Source organism: Danio rerio, chromosome 8, assembly GCF_052040795.2.
Source record: "Danio rerio strain M-AB ecotype USA chromosome 8, GRCz13ab, whole genome shotgun sequence".
NCBI classification, from domain to species: Eukaryota; Metazoa; Chordata; class Actinopteri; order Cypriniformes; family Danionidae; genus Danio; species Danio rerio.
The window spans coordinates 34256952-34270629 of NC_141028.1; the positions used below are offsets into that span (position 1 = coordinate 34256952).

The 13678-nt window shown below is 36.0% G+C and overlaps 1 protein-coding gene across 3 annotated transcripts in view; it reads right to left on the minus strand.

Moving 5' to 3' along the window:
• ipo11 (importin 11) overlaps positions 1-13678 on the minus strand; it is a 325228-nt gene that overhangs the window by 151039 nt on the left and 160511 nt on the right. For 2 of the 3 annotated variants that reach the window (XR_015496986.2, XM_087263109.2), the window contains exons 17-20: positions 8171-8204; positions 7093-7133; positions 6883-6999; positions 1016-1129 (exon numbers count right to left, since the gene is read on the minus strand). Coding sequence is in view for 2 of the 3 variants with exons in the window: in XM_087263109.2 (XP_087119235.1) it covers positions 1016-1129; positions 6883-6999; positions 7093-7133; positions 8171-8204 (306 nt within the window). In the remaining variant the exon portion in view is untranslated. 3 annotated transcript variants of the gene reach the window in all.

Consider the following 13678-nt stretch of genomic DNA (forward strand, 5'->3'; position numbering starts at 1 on the left):
TCTTACTATAGTTGTTAAACGTGATATTCAGACATCCCAAGTCTCCCTTCCTGTCCTCAAATAAGTCACGCACCTTTCCCACCCCTGCATCTCGCTCTTCAGACACGTCGAGCGCACTCTTTGTTTTCATTATCAACCAATAGCGTTTAACTGCGTATCTTATTCTGCCTTTTGGTACTCTTTTGTAGTGCTAGGTACCCTTTCGAAAGGGTACTCAAAAAGTGATACAGTACGGTTCGCTTTTTGGTGTCTTTTTACAGCAGAAACGGCCATAAAAGCATACCGAACCGTACCATACTGTATCACTCAGTGGAAACGGGCCATAAGTAAATAATGGCAATATATTCAGTTTTGAGTGAACTATCCCTCTAAATGCAGTGAGTCACGACCAATCCAGGATGCCCTTTAACCATTCAGCTCAATCAAAACAGATTTTGTTCTTTTGTAACGTCACAAATTGGCAAAAAGTGTGAAAAGGGTTGTTTCTGCATCAGCAAAGTGTTGCTCACTAGAGCTCTCTGTTAAACCAAGCTCGAGATATCCAGCTTCTGCAGCCTCAGGATGCTTTAAATGTGAGTGTCACTCATATCCTTAGGGCCCGGAGTGACACAGAAACTGCACACAGCGAAAAAAGGGTGGAAAAAAGAAGAAGACAGGATCCCACATGGAGGAGGATGGAGAAGCCGTGTGGCAATTTTCAAATACACCCATCAATAACAATCCCCTGTCTGCACGCGTGTTCATACACTCACAGCAGGAAAAGGATAAAGTGTATCATGCTAAAATAAAGGTCTTGTTCAAGTATCTGAAAGCCAGAGATGTGCTCAGCAGAGCTAGAGGGCATTTGTTCATAACCGTGGATGACGATGGTGAAAATCAGGCCCCGGTTGGAGACAGTGCAACACCTCACGTTCAAGTGAGCACTCCAAAACACAGACAGAATGCTAAACACCTGACTTGAGCATTTCAAAGGCTCGTTATCGGTTTCATTCTTGGCCCCGTGGGTATGCCATACCTGTACGAGATGGATGAGGGTAGTGAGAATGGCACAGCGGAGCATGTTGTGTTCTTCTGACTGCTTCCAAAGAAGAGGAAGGTACTGAACCAAGCAGCCCACGTACGGCCGAATCTACAAGAGACCAAAGGAGGGAGAAAAGTAAAGCACTGATCTTAACTGCAAAGAAAAAAGGTGTACAAAGTAAAAAATGTTTGTTTTGAGTTGGAATGCATCAGATGATTTAAACAAATCTAAAAATGCAGGTTAACCTCAAACATTCTTTGAAAATCTATTGTAAACACTTTGAATTAAAACTTTAATGAAGCAATAAAAGTTACAGGATTTAAAATCTTTTTTTAAGCCAATGACACCTGAATATGATAAGAAAAGAACAGGCAATAATAAATTTGTTAAAATGTTAAGAAAATAGTCTTAAATCCATAAGTTAAACAAAACTAATAAAAGCAAAACAAATAGACAAATAAATAAACCATAATAATTTAATAACAATTTTGATAATTGATCATTTGATAAAACAATGAATAACCCTATTTGTCTTAGATATTTTTGTCAACCATGTCAAGAATAAGTTTATTTAAATAAAATGCCAAACAATAAGAGGAGAAAAGAAAGACAAGCACACAAAAAAATTCAAAAATGTGACCTTGGGTTTACTTTTTTACATTAAGTGGTTGCAAACAATTTATTTGGGCTGAATTTAAACAAACAAATTATTTTGAACATTATTAAATTTAATTTGGTTGTTTAATTCAACCTATATAAATAGTTAGCAACAGTTTTGCAGAAATCTTTTTTTGTTTCAGTGTAGAGGAAGAAAAGAATGAGCAGACAGAGAAGAACAAGGAGAAATCAAAATATAAGAAATAAGAGAAGAAGAGGGATAAGAAGAAAGGCAAAGAATAAGAAAGAGGAGAAAAAGAGGAGGAAAAGGAGAATATGAAGGGGTAAGTGGAGATTAATGATGAGTAGCAGAAGAATGAGGGGAAGAAAAAAGAGGAGGAGGAAAAGGAGAATATGAAGGGGTATGTGGAGATTAGTGATGAGGATGAGGAGCAGTAGAATGAGGAGGAGGAAAAGGAGAATATAAATGGGGTTAGTGGAGATTAATGATGAGGAATGAGGGTGAGCAGCAAAAGAATAAGGAAAAAAAGTACAGAGGAATGAGACAATGAAAGTAGAGGAGAAAATGATGAGGAAGAAAAGGATGAGCAAGGTGAAATCAGAGAAAAATGTAAGAGAGAAATGAGGAGGAGGGCGAGTAGTAGAAGGACAAGTAGAAAGAATGGGGAAAACAGAAGTAGAAAAAAGATGAGAAAAAGAGGAGGAAAAGGAGAATATGGAGGGCTAAGTGAAGAGTAGTGATGAGGAGCAGAAGAATGAGAAGATGAAGTACAGAGGAAAGGGACAATGAGGAGTAGAGGAAGAAGAAGATGAGGAAGAAAATGATAAGCAAAAGAAGAAGAACAAGAAGGGGAAATCAGAAGAAAAAAGGTAGTAGAGAAATGAGGAGGAGGAAGATAAGTAGAAGGAAAGGTAGAAAGGCAAAGAATGGGGAAAACAGAAGTAAAAAAAAGATGGAGCAAAAAAAAGAGGAAGAGGAAAAGGAGAATATAAAGGGGTAATTGGAGATTAATGATGAGAAATGAGGAGCAGAAGAATGAAGAGGAGAAAAGTACAAGATAAAGCTAAATAGGGAGGAGAATAGGAAGAGGAGGAAAAAAATTGAAAAGGAGGAGGAGGAGAACAAGGAAGAAGATAGTGAGAAAAGAATGGGAAGCAGTAGTGGGGAATGACGAGGCAAAGGAGGAGGAAAGGGGGGGAAATTAGGAGGAGAAGTAACACGGTGTAGAAAGCAAGTGAAGTATAAGTAAAGATAAAAAAATAGAAGTAAAAGTAGAAATTAATAAAGGAGGAAGAAGAAGGAAAGAAGCAGGGATTAAAGAAGGCAGATGATGACGGGGATTGAAGGGACTGAGAAGGAGAAAAACAAAGCATGAGTGGATATAAAAAGAGAAGGAGGAGGAGAATTGGGTAGAATAATGAGGAAAAAGGTAGAGGAGGAGGCAAAGGAAGATGAAGAGGAGGATGAGGCAAAGAAGGAGGAAGCAGTGGATAGGAAAAGACAAAGAGATCGATTAGAAGACGTAGTAGAAGAGGAAGCAGATAAAGAGAAGGTGAAGGGAAGGACGGTAGAGGAGGAGGAGAAGGATGATGAGGTAGAGATGAAAAAGAGAGAGGAGGAAGTGGAAGGGAAAGAACAGGAGAAAAAGAAAGAGGTGGGTTGGAAAGAGGAAGAGGTGGTGGGAAAACAGAAAAATGGGAGAGAATTATGAAATGTCTAACGTTCGTTTTATTCAGCTAGCTATCTGTAACTCTTACATGGTTGTCTACTGAAGCCAAGCAGGGCTAACCCAGGTCACAATCTGAATGGGAGACCACATGGGAAAGCTAGGTTACTGCCGGAAGTGGTGTTAGCAAGACCAAGGGGGCACTCAACCTGTGGTCTGTGTGGGTCGTAATGCCCCAGTATAGTGAAGGGGACTCTATACTGCTCAGTGAGCGCCGTCTTTTGGATGAGACAATAAACTGAGATCCTGACTCTCTGTGATCGTTAAAAATCCTAGGATGTCCTTCGATAAAAAGTAGGAGTTTAACCCCAGCATCCTGGCCAAAATTACCCGCTGGCCTATGTTTATCATAGCCTCCTAACCGTCCCCATATCTAATTGGCTTCATAACTCTGTCTCCTCTCCACCAATCAGCTGGTGTGTGGTGAGCGGTCTACCGCAATATGGCTGCTGTTGCGTCATACAGGTGGATGCTGGTGGTGGATGAGGAGATTTCCACAAAAATGTATTAGGTGTCCAGAAAAGTGCTTTAAAAGCTTAAGGAATTATTCTTAATTATTTACTCAAACTATCTCATTTATTGAAGTTTTATGCATGCTATTTACAGTCACTAATGTTTGTAGAAATATCTCCTTTAGTTTTATAGCAAGCACTGTGTAGCAAGCAGACTTTCTTTTATTCGGTCTTGAAAATTAATGAACATTTTTCATGAATTATTCTTTTGAATTAAACTTGAAATCTATGCCTAAATCCTCCTCCATCTCTGTCTGTTTTTTTTTTTTTTTTTTTTTGCAGGAGCGCTTTAAAACTTTCTATTCTTCACTTCAAATCCCTATTAGCATCCTTTACTGTGGGAATATTACTCAAGCAGAGGAATGCAAAAGAGCAGATCCCTTAGTTTTTATCTGTCAAAATGGCAGACAGAATTTTGAATCACCTGTCATTGTTCTTAAAACTCTGCAAATTTTTTTGGTCTAACACAACCTCAGCCAGCCTCATATTTTATGTATGAATGCGTACTCGTATTATTTATTTCATATCATTTCATTCAACAAAACAGCGAGTGCTGGTCAGATTTGAGACGACCCTTTTGCTTTCTCATTTCAGTTTACATTTTCAGAACAATGCAGTTAAATCGGATCTTATTTACATACAAATGCACTCCTAAAACTCATCAGTGCTTCCAGCATTAACTTGGCAACAATATCTACCTCATATGTAAATATTCAATACACTTTGCTTTATAACTTTAATTGGACGCAGTGTTTTATTTTTTTATTTTCAGCATTTCAGTTCATTATCAGCATTTCATACTACAATAAAATGAAAAGGCTTTAAATGTGCTGCAAGCAGTCAGTCACTATACACCAATCAGAGATAATGATGGTATTTGCATATCTTAGTGGTTTGAGCATTAAGTAAAGATGATTAAATCAATTTCAAAACATTTTAGCAATTGATCTGATTACTTTGTTACTGGATACTTTTAAGCCGTTTCCACTGGGAGTATATAAATAAATATGGTCTATTATAAATGCTTTTCAAACTATCTATATTTTACAAAATATGCTGCTCAATCAAATGAAAACTTGTTAAAACTGTTTACATCTCACAATGTTGATTGCATCTTTCTCAAAATTACAGCTTTAGATCTCACTATTGGTACAAATTAGGTTAAACCTTTTTATTGTTTAATTCTGAGGTGGAAACGGTTTAAATAAACTTTAATTGTTGCTATTTTTTTTTTTTTTTGTAAATATGATTTCAGATATTTGTACTCAGGTTAAAACAAACTCCCATCAAAATGGGGCAGGAATGAGCAGGAATCGCAATTAGAAGAAACTTTTTTTTAAACAAATATTAATATTGTAAGATCTTCTGGAGTTTAGAAATAATATAATATTCCCAACTTTCTCATTTACTTTATTATGGCTCCAGTCCAGATAACTTAAAGACAATCCTGTTCATATATACAGTTGAAGCCAGAATTTTTAGCCCCCTTTGAATTTAATTTTCTTTTTTAAATATTTCCCAAATTATGTTTAACAGAGCAGAGAAACTTTCAAAGTACATCTGATTTTTTTTTTTTTATTCTTGAGAAAGTATTATTTGTTTTATTTTGGCTAGAATAAAAGCATTTTTTTATTTTTTTTTAAAAACCATTTAAGGTCAAAATATTTAGCCCCTTTAAGCTACAAACCATAAAAATATTTATAAATATTTTTAAAATATTTACAACTACTAAAAACTAACCTTAGCTCATCACAATCTCACAAAGTTTAGTTATAATGCTGCACACCCATGCCTTTATAAAAAGTGACCCACACTGCAAAAATGATATCTATTACATTGTGTAGATTGTTGTTATCATCATTGTATTCTGGGCTTACACTTTGTTTGTTATGAGCAGATTTACAGGAGCACAGAAATTAGATACAAACAAAGTTGTTTATAACGGGGAGTAACTCATGAAGGTTAACACCTTTGATTGGTCACTGTGTTCAGTAAATCAGCAGAACAATCTATGATAGGCTACACTCCTTAACACATCTTGCACATAAAAGCCTTTAATCGATGCTTGTGACAACAGAAATGTTTCAAATTGTGTTTTTTAGAGTAGAAAATGCTCATGTTTTGGCTTTTAAGCATATTAAGAACACCAGTTAAATATATAAACACTGTTAAAAGCTTGATTTTCAACATAGGGGGTCTTTAGTTCTTTTCTTTGAGAAAAAAACATTAATATATATTTAAACTTGAAAAAGATTTTTCCATTTATTTATTTATTTTTTTTTTTTTTGCTCGATTGTTTCACAAGTTGTGTTTAAATGAAAATAAAAACATTTTTTAAAAATTCTCTTTAAATTAAATTAAATTAAATTATTACTTTTTTAGATTTTACCAATCTAAAAATGGCCGTAATATATATATATATATATATATATATATATATATATATATATATATATATATATATATATATATATATATATATATAAATTAGAGAAAACGTTTAGGTATTAATTTTGTTTTGCTGTATAATTTAATTAAGTGTCAATAGTTTTTGTATTTGCATTTTATGAAACCCCAAGGTCCAGTTTCAGCAAAAAAGAAAATTTGTAATCTGCTCTAGAAAAAAGTAATTTTTTCTATGATGACATGAGGTTGGTTGAAAAACAGGAAATGTTCTCTTAAATATCTCTTTAAATGACTCCTGTGTTGGAGGAAGGCTTTCATCATGTACACAATTGGTTTGATTGAACAAAGCTTAAAACCCAAGCTTTCAATTCTAACATGATTAAATAATTGTCATTCACTAGATAGCTCAGAATCAAGGCCCATGTAATGGCTAAAGGTCATTTTCAAAGCACATCATGGCCTTGTCCTCATTCAGCATGGCTTCGCAATGACATGACATCAATACGTCTTTCAGTGTGTAAAAAACACAAAACAAATACAAGCATCGAAAACATATAAGAAATCTGACTGGGGCATAAAGATTTTATCAGAAGCTCACCTGAATGCTGACTCTCTCAATGACGCAGGAAATAACATGGAGAACTTGCATTTTAGTATCACATTCATTGACCTGCTGCAAAAGCTGGAACAGCAGGCTGAATATAGACTCCAAGTACTGAGAAGGAGTAAAAAAAAAAGGCATTAATGAAGACCTAATGAAGGTCAACAGATAAAATGCAATGGTATCAAATGTTGAAAATAATCTTACCGGTAAGAACTGCTCAGTTCTGAACTCAAAGTCATCGACGGGTGAGTCCGAGTTAAGTTTAATGACTTAAGGTGAGTAAAAATGAACTTTTTAATACACACCGGCTGTATCCTAATTTGTCCGCTATATACCCTTAAAGGAACACTCCACTTTTTTTTTTAAAGATTTGGCTCGTTTGACAACTTTTAGCATTTATGAATCAAATCTTAAGGCTTGACTGTTCTATTGTTAAATTATGAAATTTCACCAAAACAATGCTGTAACCTGGAAACGGATTTCAAGCGTTGCAAAATATTATTGCATCTGCTGTAGCCATGGTATGCCAGCAAAATTAATTGATTATTATGTTGGAATGAGACAAGCTTAATATAGTAAAATTATCAAAATGTTTATGCAGTGAGTAAAATGCTAATGGTCTAATCCGATTCAATGATTTATGCTAAGCTAAGCTAAAAAATTCTCCCACCTGACTCGAAAATCAGCTGAATGGATTCAAAAATGGTAAAAACTGAACTGTAGGGGGACTATTAAATTATGTGGTGTAGCCATTTGTAGTGGTGTCTGAAATCCTCAGTTTTAGTTTCTAAATAAATATCTAACTGTTAAACTAACATTTGTATAAATGTTAAAAATTGTAAAAATAATATAACAGCTTCCTAAATGTCAACGATTACTGTGACAGGGTCTGATGACAAGGTTAAAAATTTAATCCGTCTGAGGGATTTAACAACCAGTAAAGTACAAACAATAGGACACCCCTTTGAGTGCACATCTTTTTTATTCACTCCTTTAAGTGGGCTATATTAGTGGACTATCATAGGGAATAGTGAATAAAGATATAAAGAGTGATTTCAGACACAGCACTGATTATCAGACATGCAGATAAATGAGAATGAGAGTGATTCAAGTAATCATAGAGGACCATGCAAACAAGTAAGTGTTGTTGAATGGCTATGGGTTAATTGGCAAAACTAATTACAAGAGTGCTTATATGCATCTAATTAGGCTGACAAATGACCAGCCTAGTGTATAATGCGTAAACTATAACAGGCTCAAAATCACTCAGAGGAAAGGATATCCAGCTTTAGGGTTGTAGCCGTTTCGATGCGAACCTAAAACAGAGGAAAATGTGCATTATTATACAAAAATTAATAAAGCATGATATGGGCTGTGAAGTATGAAATTTTAATGGTTTAGCATGTAATTTCCACTCCACTAGTGACACGAAATGAAATGGAAATAATGATTCAGCTTCCACACCTTCTGACCGATGCATTCCTAAGACCGTTTCACTGTATTAGTATTACTAGATTTCTGAAATAGTTTGAAATCAGAGGTGTCAGACTGCACAATTAAACACATCTAATCAAACTAATTTGGTATATAGGCTGGTAAGGCTTGATTAAAACCTACAGGTAAGTGTGTTGGAGAAAGGCCCTCCAGAAGTCTGACAACCCTGTTTTAAATGAACATTTATATTCATAAACTTGTCCACATTTCCACTTTTTCTTTAATTTTAGTCAAGGACTTTCATTTTCAAATGGTTTGTTACACTTTTATATCTTCCTTTATAAAATAGTAAATTAATTATAAAAACAGGGCAGCACGATGGCGCTGTGGGTAGTACAATTGCCTCACAGCAAGAAGGTTTCCTCCACAAGACCAAAGACATGGTATAGGTGAATTGGATAGGCTAAATTGGCTGCAGTGTATGTATGTGAATGAGTGTGTATGGATGTTTCCCAGTCATGGGTTGCAACTGGAAGGGCATCCGCTGCGTAAAACGTGTGCTGAATGAATTTTTGGTTCATTCCCCTGTGGTAACCTCTGATTAATAAAGGGACTATGACAAAAAGAAAATGAATGAACCATTATAAAAACCCTGATATAAATTGACACATTTATATTCATTAAACATTTCTATGATTTTTCCATCAGATTCAAAATTGCTTACACTTCCATATTAGAAACTGCATTGTTAACGTACCTTACCTTATTGTTCATTACCATACATCCACACACATATTTAATTTACATATACATACATACATATACCTGTCCAACTGCTCGTTAACTCAAATTTCTAATCAGCCAATCACATGGAAGCAACACAATGCATTTAGGCATGTAGACATGGTCAAGATGATCTGCTGCAGTTCAAACCGAATATTAGAATAGGAATGAAAGGTGATTTAAGTGACTTTGAATGTGGCATGGTTAGCACGAGCTAGACTGAGTATTTCAGAAATTGCTGATCCTCTGGGATTTTCACAACCATCTTTAGGGTTTACAGAGAACGGTTCGTAAAAGAGAAAATATCCAGTGACCGGCAGTATTGTACAAATTCCTTGTTGATACCAAAGTTCAGAGGAGAAAGGCCAGACTGGTTCGAGCTGATAGAAAGGCAACACTTCGAACCTTGAGGCAGATGGGCTGCAGCAGCAGAAGACCACACCAGGTGCAACTCCTTTCAGCTAAGAACAGGAGGCTACAATTCGCACAGGCTCACCAAAATGAACAACAGAAGATTGAAATAACGTTGCATAGTCGATTTCTGCTGTGACATCCGGATGGTATGGTCAGACGTTGGTGTCAACAACATGAAAGCATAGATCAGGCTGGTGGTGGTGATGGTGTAATGGTTTGGGATATATTTTCTTGGCACACTTTGGGCCCATTAGTATCAATTGAGTATAGTGTCAACACCACAGTCTACCTGAGTATTGTTGCTGAGCATGTCCATCCTTTAGGACCCCATTTCCAGCAGGCTACTTTCAGCAGGATGACGTTGCATGTCATAAAGCGCAAGTCATCTCAGACTGGTTTCTTGAATATGACAATGAGTTCCCTGTACTCAAATGGCCTCCACAGTCACCAGATCGCTATCCAAAAGAGCTCCTTTGGGACGTGGTGGAACGAGAGATTCGCATCATGGATGGATGCAGCTGCATGATGCTATCATGTCAATATGGATCAAAATGTCTGAGGAATATTTCCAGTACCTTGTTGAATCTATTCCTCGAAGGATTAAGGCATTTCTAAGAGCAAAAGTGGGTCCAACTCAGTACTAGCAAGGTGTAAAGTGGCCGGTGAGTGTACATACATACATGACTTAAATAGTCACCACCTGGATTTAACTACAGTAAAGAAATAGGCAAAAGTCTATTATTGGATAATTACTGCATGGATGATGTTTCAGCTAGTAACAAGTTATTTAACCCTAACTGATACAGACTGAAATATTGGCATGCGTTAAGCAAAGAAAACATCTAAGGAGATTGCTGAAGCTATAAATTGGGTTAAGAACTGTCCAACATATTACTAAAAGCTAGAAGCATAACCTTCGAGGAAGAAATGAGGTCTGAATAAAACCATTGAGATCAAAGACCACTTAAATGTCTGGTGAAATAAAAAAAAGAAAAAAAAAATAAAAAAAGAAAAACTATCGTTATATTTACTAGTGAAAGTAAGAGCATTTCCACACACAATGCGAAAGGAACTCCAAGGATTGGAACAAAACAGCTGTGCAGCCTTTAGAAAACCACTTATTAGTGAGGCTAATTAGAAAAAAAGCTTTAATTTGTTAGGGAGCATAAAGATTGGACTGTGGAGTAATGGAACAAGGTCATGTGGTCTGATGAGTCCAGATTTACCCTGTTCCAGAGTGATGGGCACATGCAGGGAAAAAGGAGATGCGGATTAATTGAAGCTCCCATCATGCCTAGTGCCGGTGGGGGGAAATGCTGTGATCTGGGAGGGCTGCAGTCGGTCAGGTCCAGGTTCTGCAATATTATATGCCCAAATAATGAGGTCAGTTGACTTCTTGAATAAACTGAATGACCAGATTATTCAATCAATTTGTTTTTCTTCCATGATGGCACAGGCATATTCCAAGATGACAGTGCCAGGATTCATCAGGCTCAAATTTTGAAAGAGTGGTTCAGGAAGCATGAGACATCATTTTTACACATGGCTTGTCCACCATGAAACAATGCCATGGTGAATGCATGCCACAATCAAAATTAAAAGGGAATTTAAGAGTTTGTGACATTTATTTTCTCAAATGGGCAGTGTATACAAGATGGATCTGAAGGTTTCAGACACTGAAGATTGGAGTAATGGTGCTGAAAATTCAACCTTGACATAATATGAATATAGTATATCAACAAACAAACAAAAAAAAGTTTAAAATGTACTTTGAAAGTATCTTTCCACCATGTGTAAGAACTGATTTAATACACTGCTGTAAAAATGTAATTTCTTCTCCATTCACTCACATTCAAGTGGTTACAAACTTTAGAATTTCTATCCTCTGTTGAACACAAAACAATATATTCTGGAAAATGTTGGGAAAAAGCAGCCATTGACATTGGAAGTCTATAAAAAAAAACTAGATTGTACTATAAAATACTATGTGCCCTATCATACACCCAGCACAATAAGGCACAAGTTTGTTGCTATTTTTAGACCAGCACAACCCTAATATTTACGTTTTGGTCCACGTTGTTTAAATAGCGAATCCATTTGCGCCACTTTGTGGACTCATGGGTGTGCTGGTCTAAAAAAGAGGGGTGTTAAGGCGCATTGTTGACTTGTTGCTATTTTGAGGAACTAAAATAGATTGCACCCCTGACCGACTGAAGCTGGTCTAAAGTCCAGCACAGAACACGTTAGTAATGCGTTTATGCAGGTTCAAACGCTTAATACACACAGGATGTACACCAATACACAAATATCTTTATATATGAAAAAACTAAAGGATTAAAATGTTTTAAAAAATTATTATTTTCTACGTAAATATAACAACCACTACCTCCATGCCTTCCTTCATGTCAAAATTCTTCACTATGTCTCCCTTCGTTTTTAACAGCAGTAAGAAACTCTACAAATCAAGTGAAGGTTATTGTAATGTAATGTGCATTTACATAGCGCATTTATCATGAATGGTCATACACCCAAAGCACTTTATGAGGGGGCAGCGGTCTCTCCACACCACCACTATTGTGCAGCATCCATTTGGATGATGCAATGGCAGCCACAGGACACTGGTGCCAATGTGCTCACCACACACCAGCAATAGGGGGAGTGGAGAGACAGTGATAGAGCCAATTCAGTGGATGGAGATGACTAAGAGGCCATGAAGGACGCCGCAGTTACACCACTACTCATTACCAGAAGTGCCATGACATTTTTAATGACCAAAGAGAGGTCATCCCAAAGTATGAGTAAATGCTGACAAAATTGTCATTTTGGGGTAAACTATTCCTTTAACTAAGCAATAAAAGTATTTAATTTGTTTATACTGTATGTTGTAATATCATGATTAATATCCATAAGGGTCCTAACATATTGCTAGCCTATTTTAGCAGACAGTTTACCATAATTGAATGATTTCCTAGCTTCGTAAGGACAGACAAACTTCTTTCAAAAACTCAGATGACTTGCATATAATCTCCTCTGCACATTAAACTGGGCTAGAAGAAACTAGTTTATACTTCTCACCTCCAGAGAACTCTTTTTAAAGGACATCCATTAATTTCACCCTAAATCAGTGTGGCACATGTTGACAAGAGACCTCTAAGCCTACTCAAGTTTCCTCAGCATATAAATCTTGAGAGTTAGCCTGTAACCAAAACAAAATTAACATCATTAAAAGGTCGTGCCGGTATGGGATAACGGAGGAGCCGTGGGGTGTTAGCAAGGGTGGCATAAAGAGCACGACTCAAGCAGGTGGCTAATGACAGACCCCGGCACCCTCTCACAATGATCTATTATACGAGCGGATGGGACAGCATGCTGCGCTCCACAAACACGTTTATAACGAGCTATAGCGGCAGATGATGAAATTTCTCCAACACATCAAACCTAACGATCAAGCAATTTTCAGAGTAATAGGCAAGAGCTTGGAGCAATGCATTTATTAAGTAGTTAACTGACAAAGGCCGAGACGGACAACAAAGACATCTTAACTACTGATTGGTCTGATTCGTCTTCTTCAATTAAAGGTCTGATTGCAGTGACAGCTGCTTTATTACATCACCATCGGTCACTGTCATTTGTCTTAATGGAAACGTTAGAAACTCTTAATTTCAGGCACTACGCTGTACGTACTACAACAAAAACAAGAAGGGGTATTATGCATTTTATTAAAACTTTGATTGTTTGGCACTCAAATCTCACACACAATAACAATTTCCTAAAACTAATAAATGTAACATTTAGCAAACATTAAGAGCCACGATTTTCCCACTTGACAAAAACAGCATGCTATAATCTGTGTGTACATATTGTCCAGCAAATATATTACTTTAATTTTAAACTTAAAAATTAAGTCATTTTAAGTCATCCCAAAACATATTATTCATTTTACATGTAAAAAGAAAATTAAACCAAACATTTATTTTGTTTATTTACAAAGTAAAGTACACATGGTAACTGAATAGCAAAAATAAGTAAATAAATAAATGCTATTACACTTATAATAAATGTCTTTATTATTTCTGACAATGCCTAAATCCTTTTTTTTTTTCATTTTAAGTAAATGCACTTTAATAGATCAAATCAGTGTAGATATTCATGTATAGAA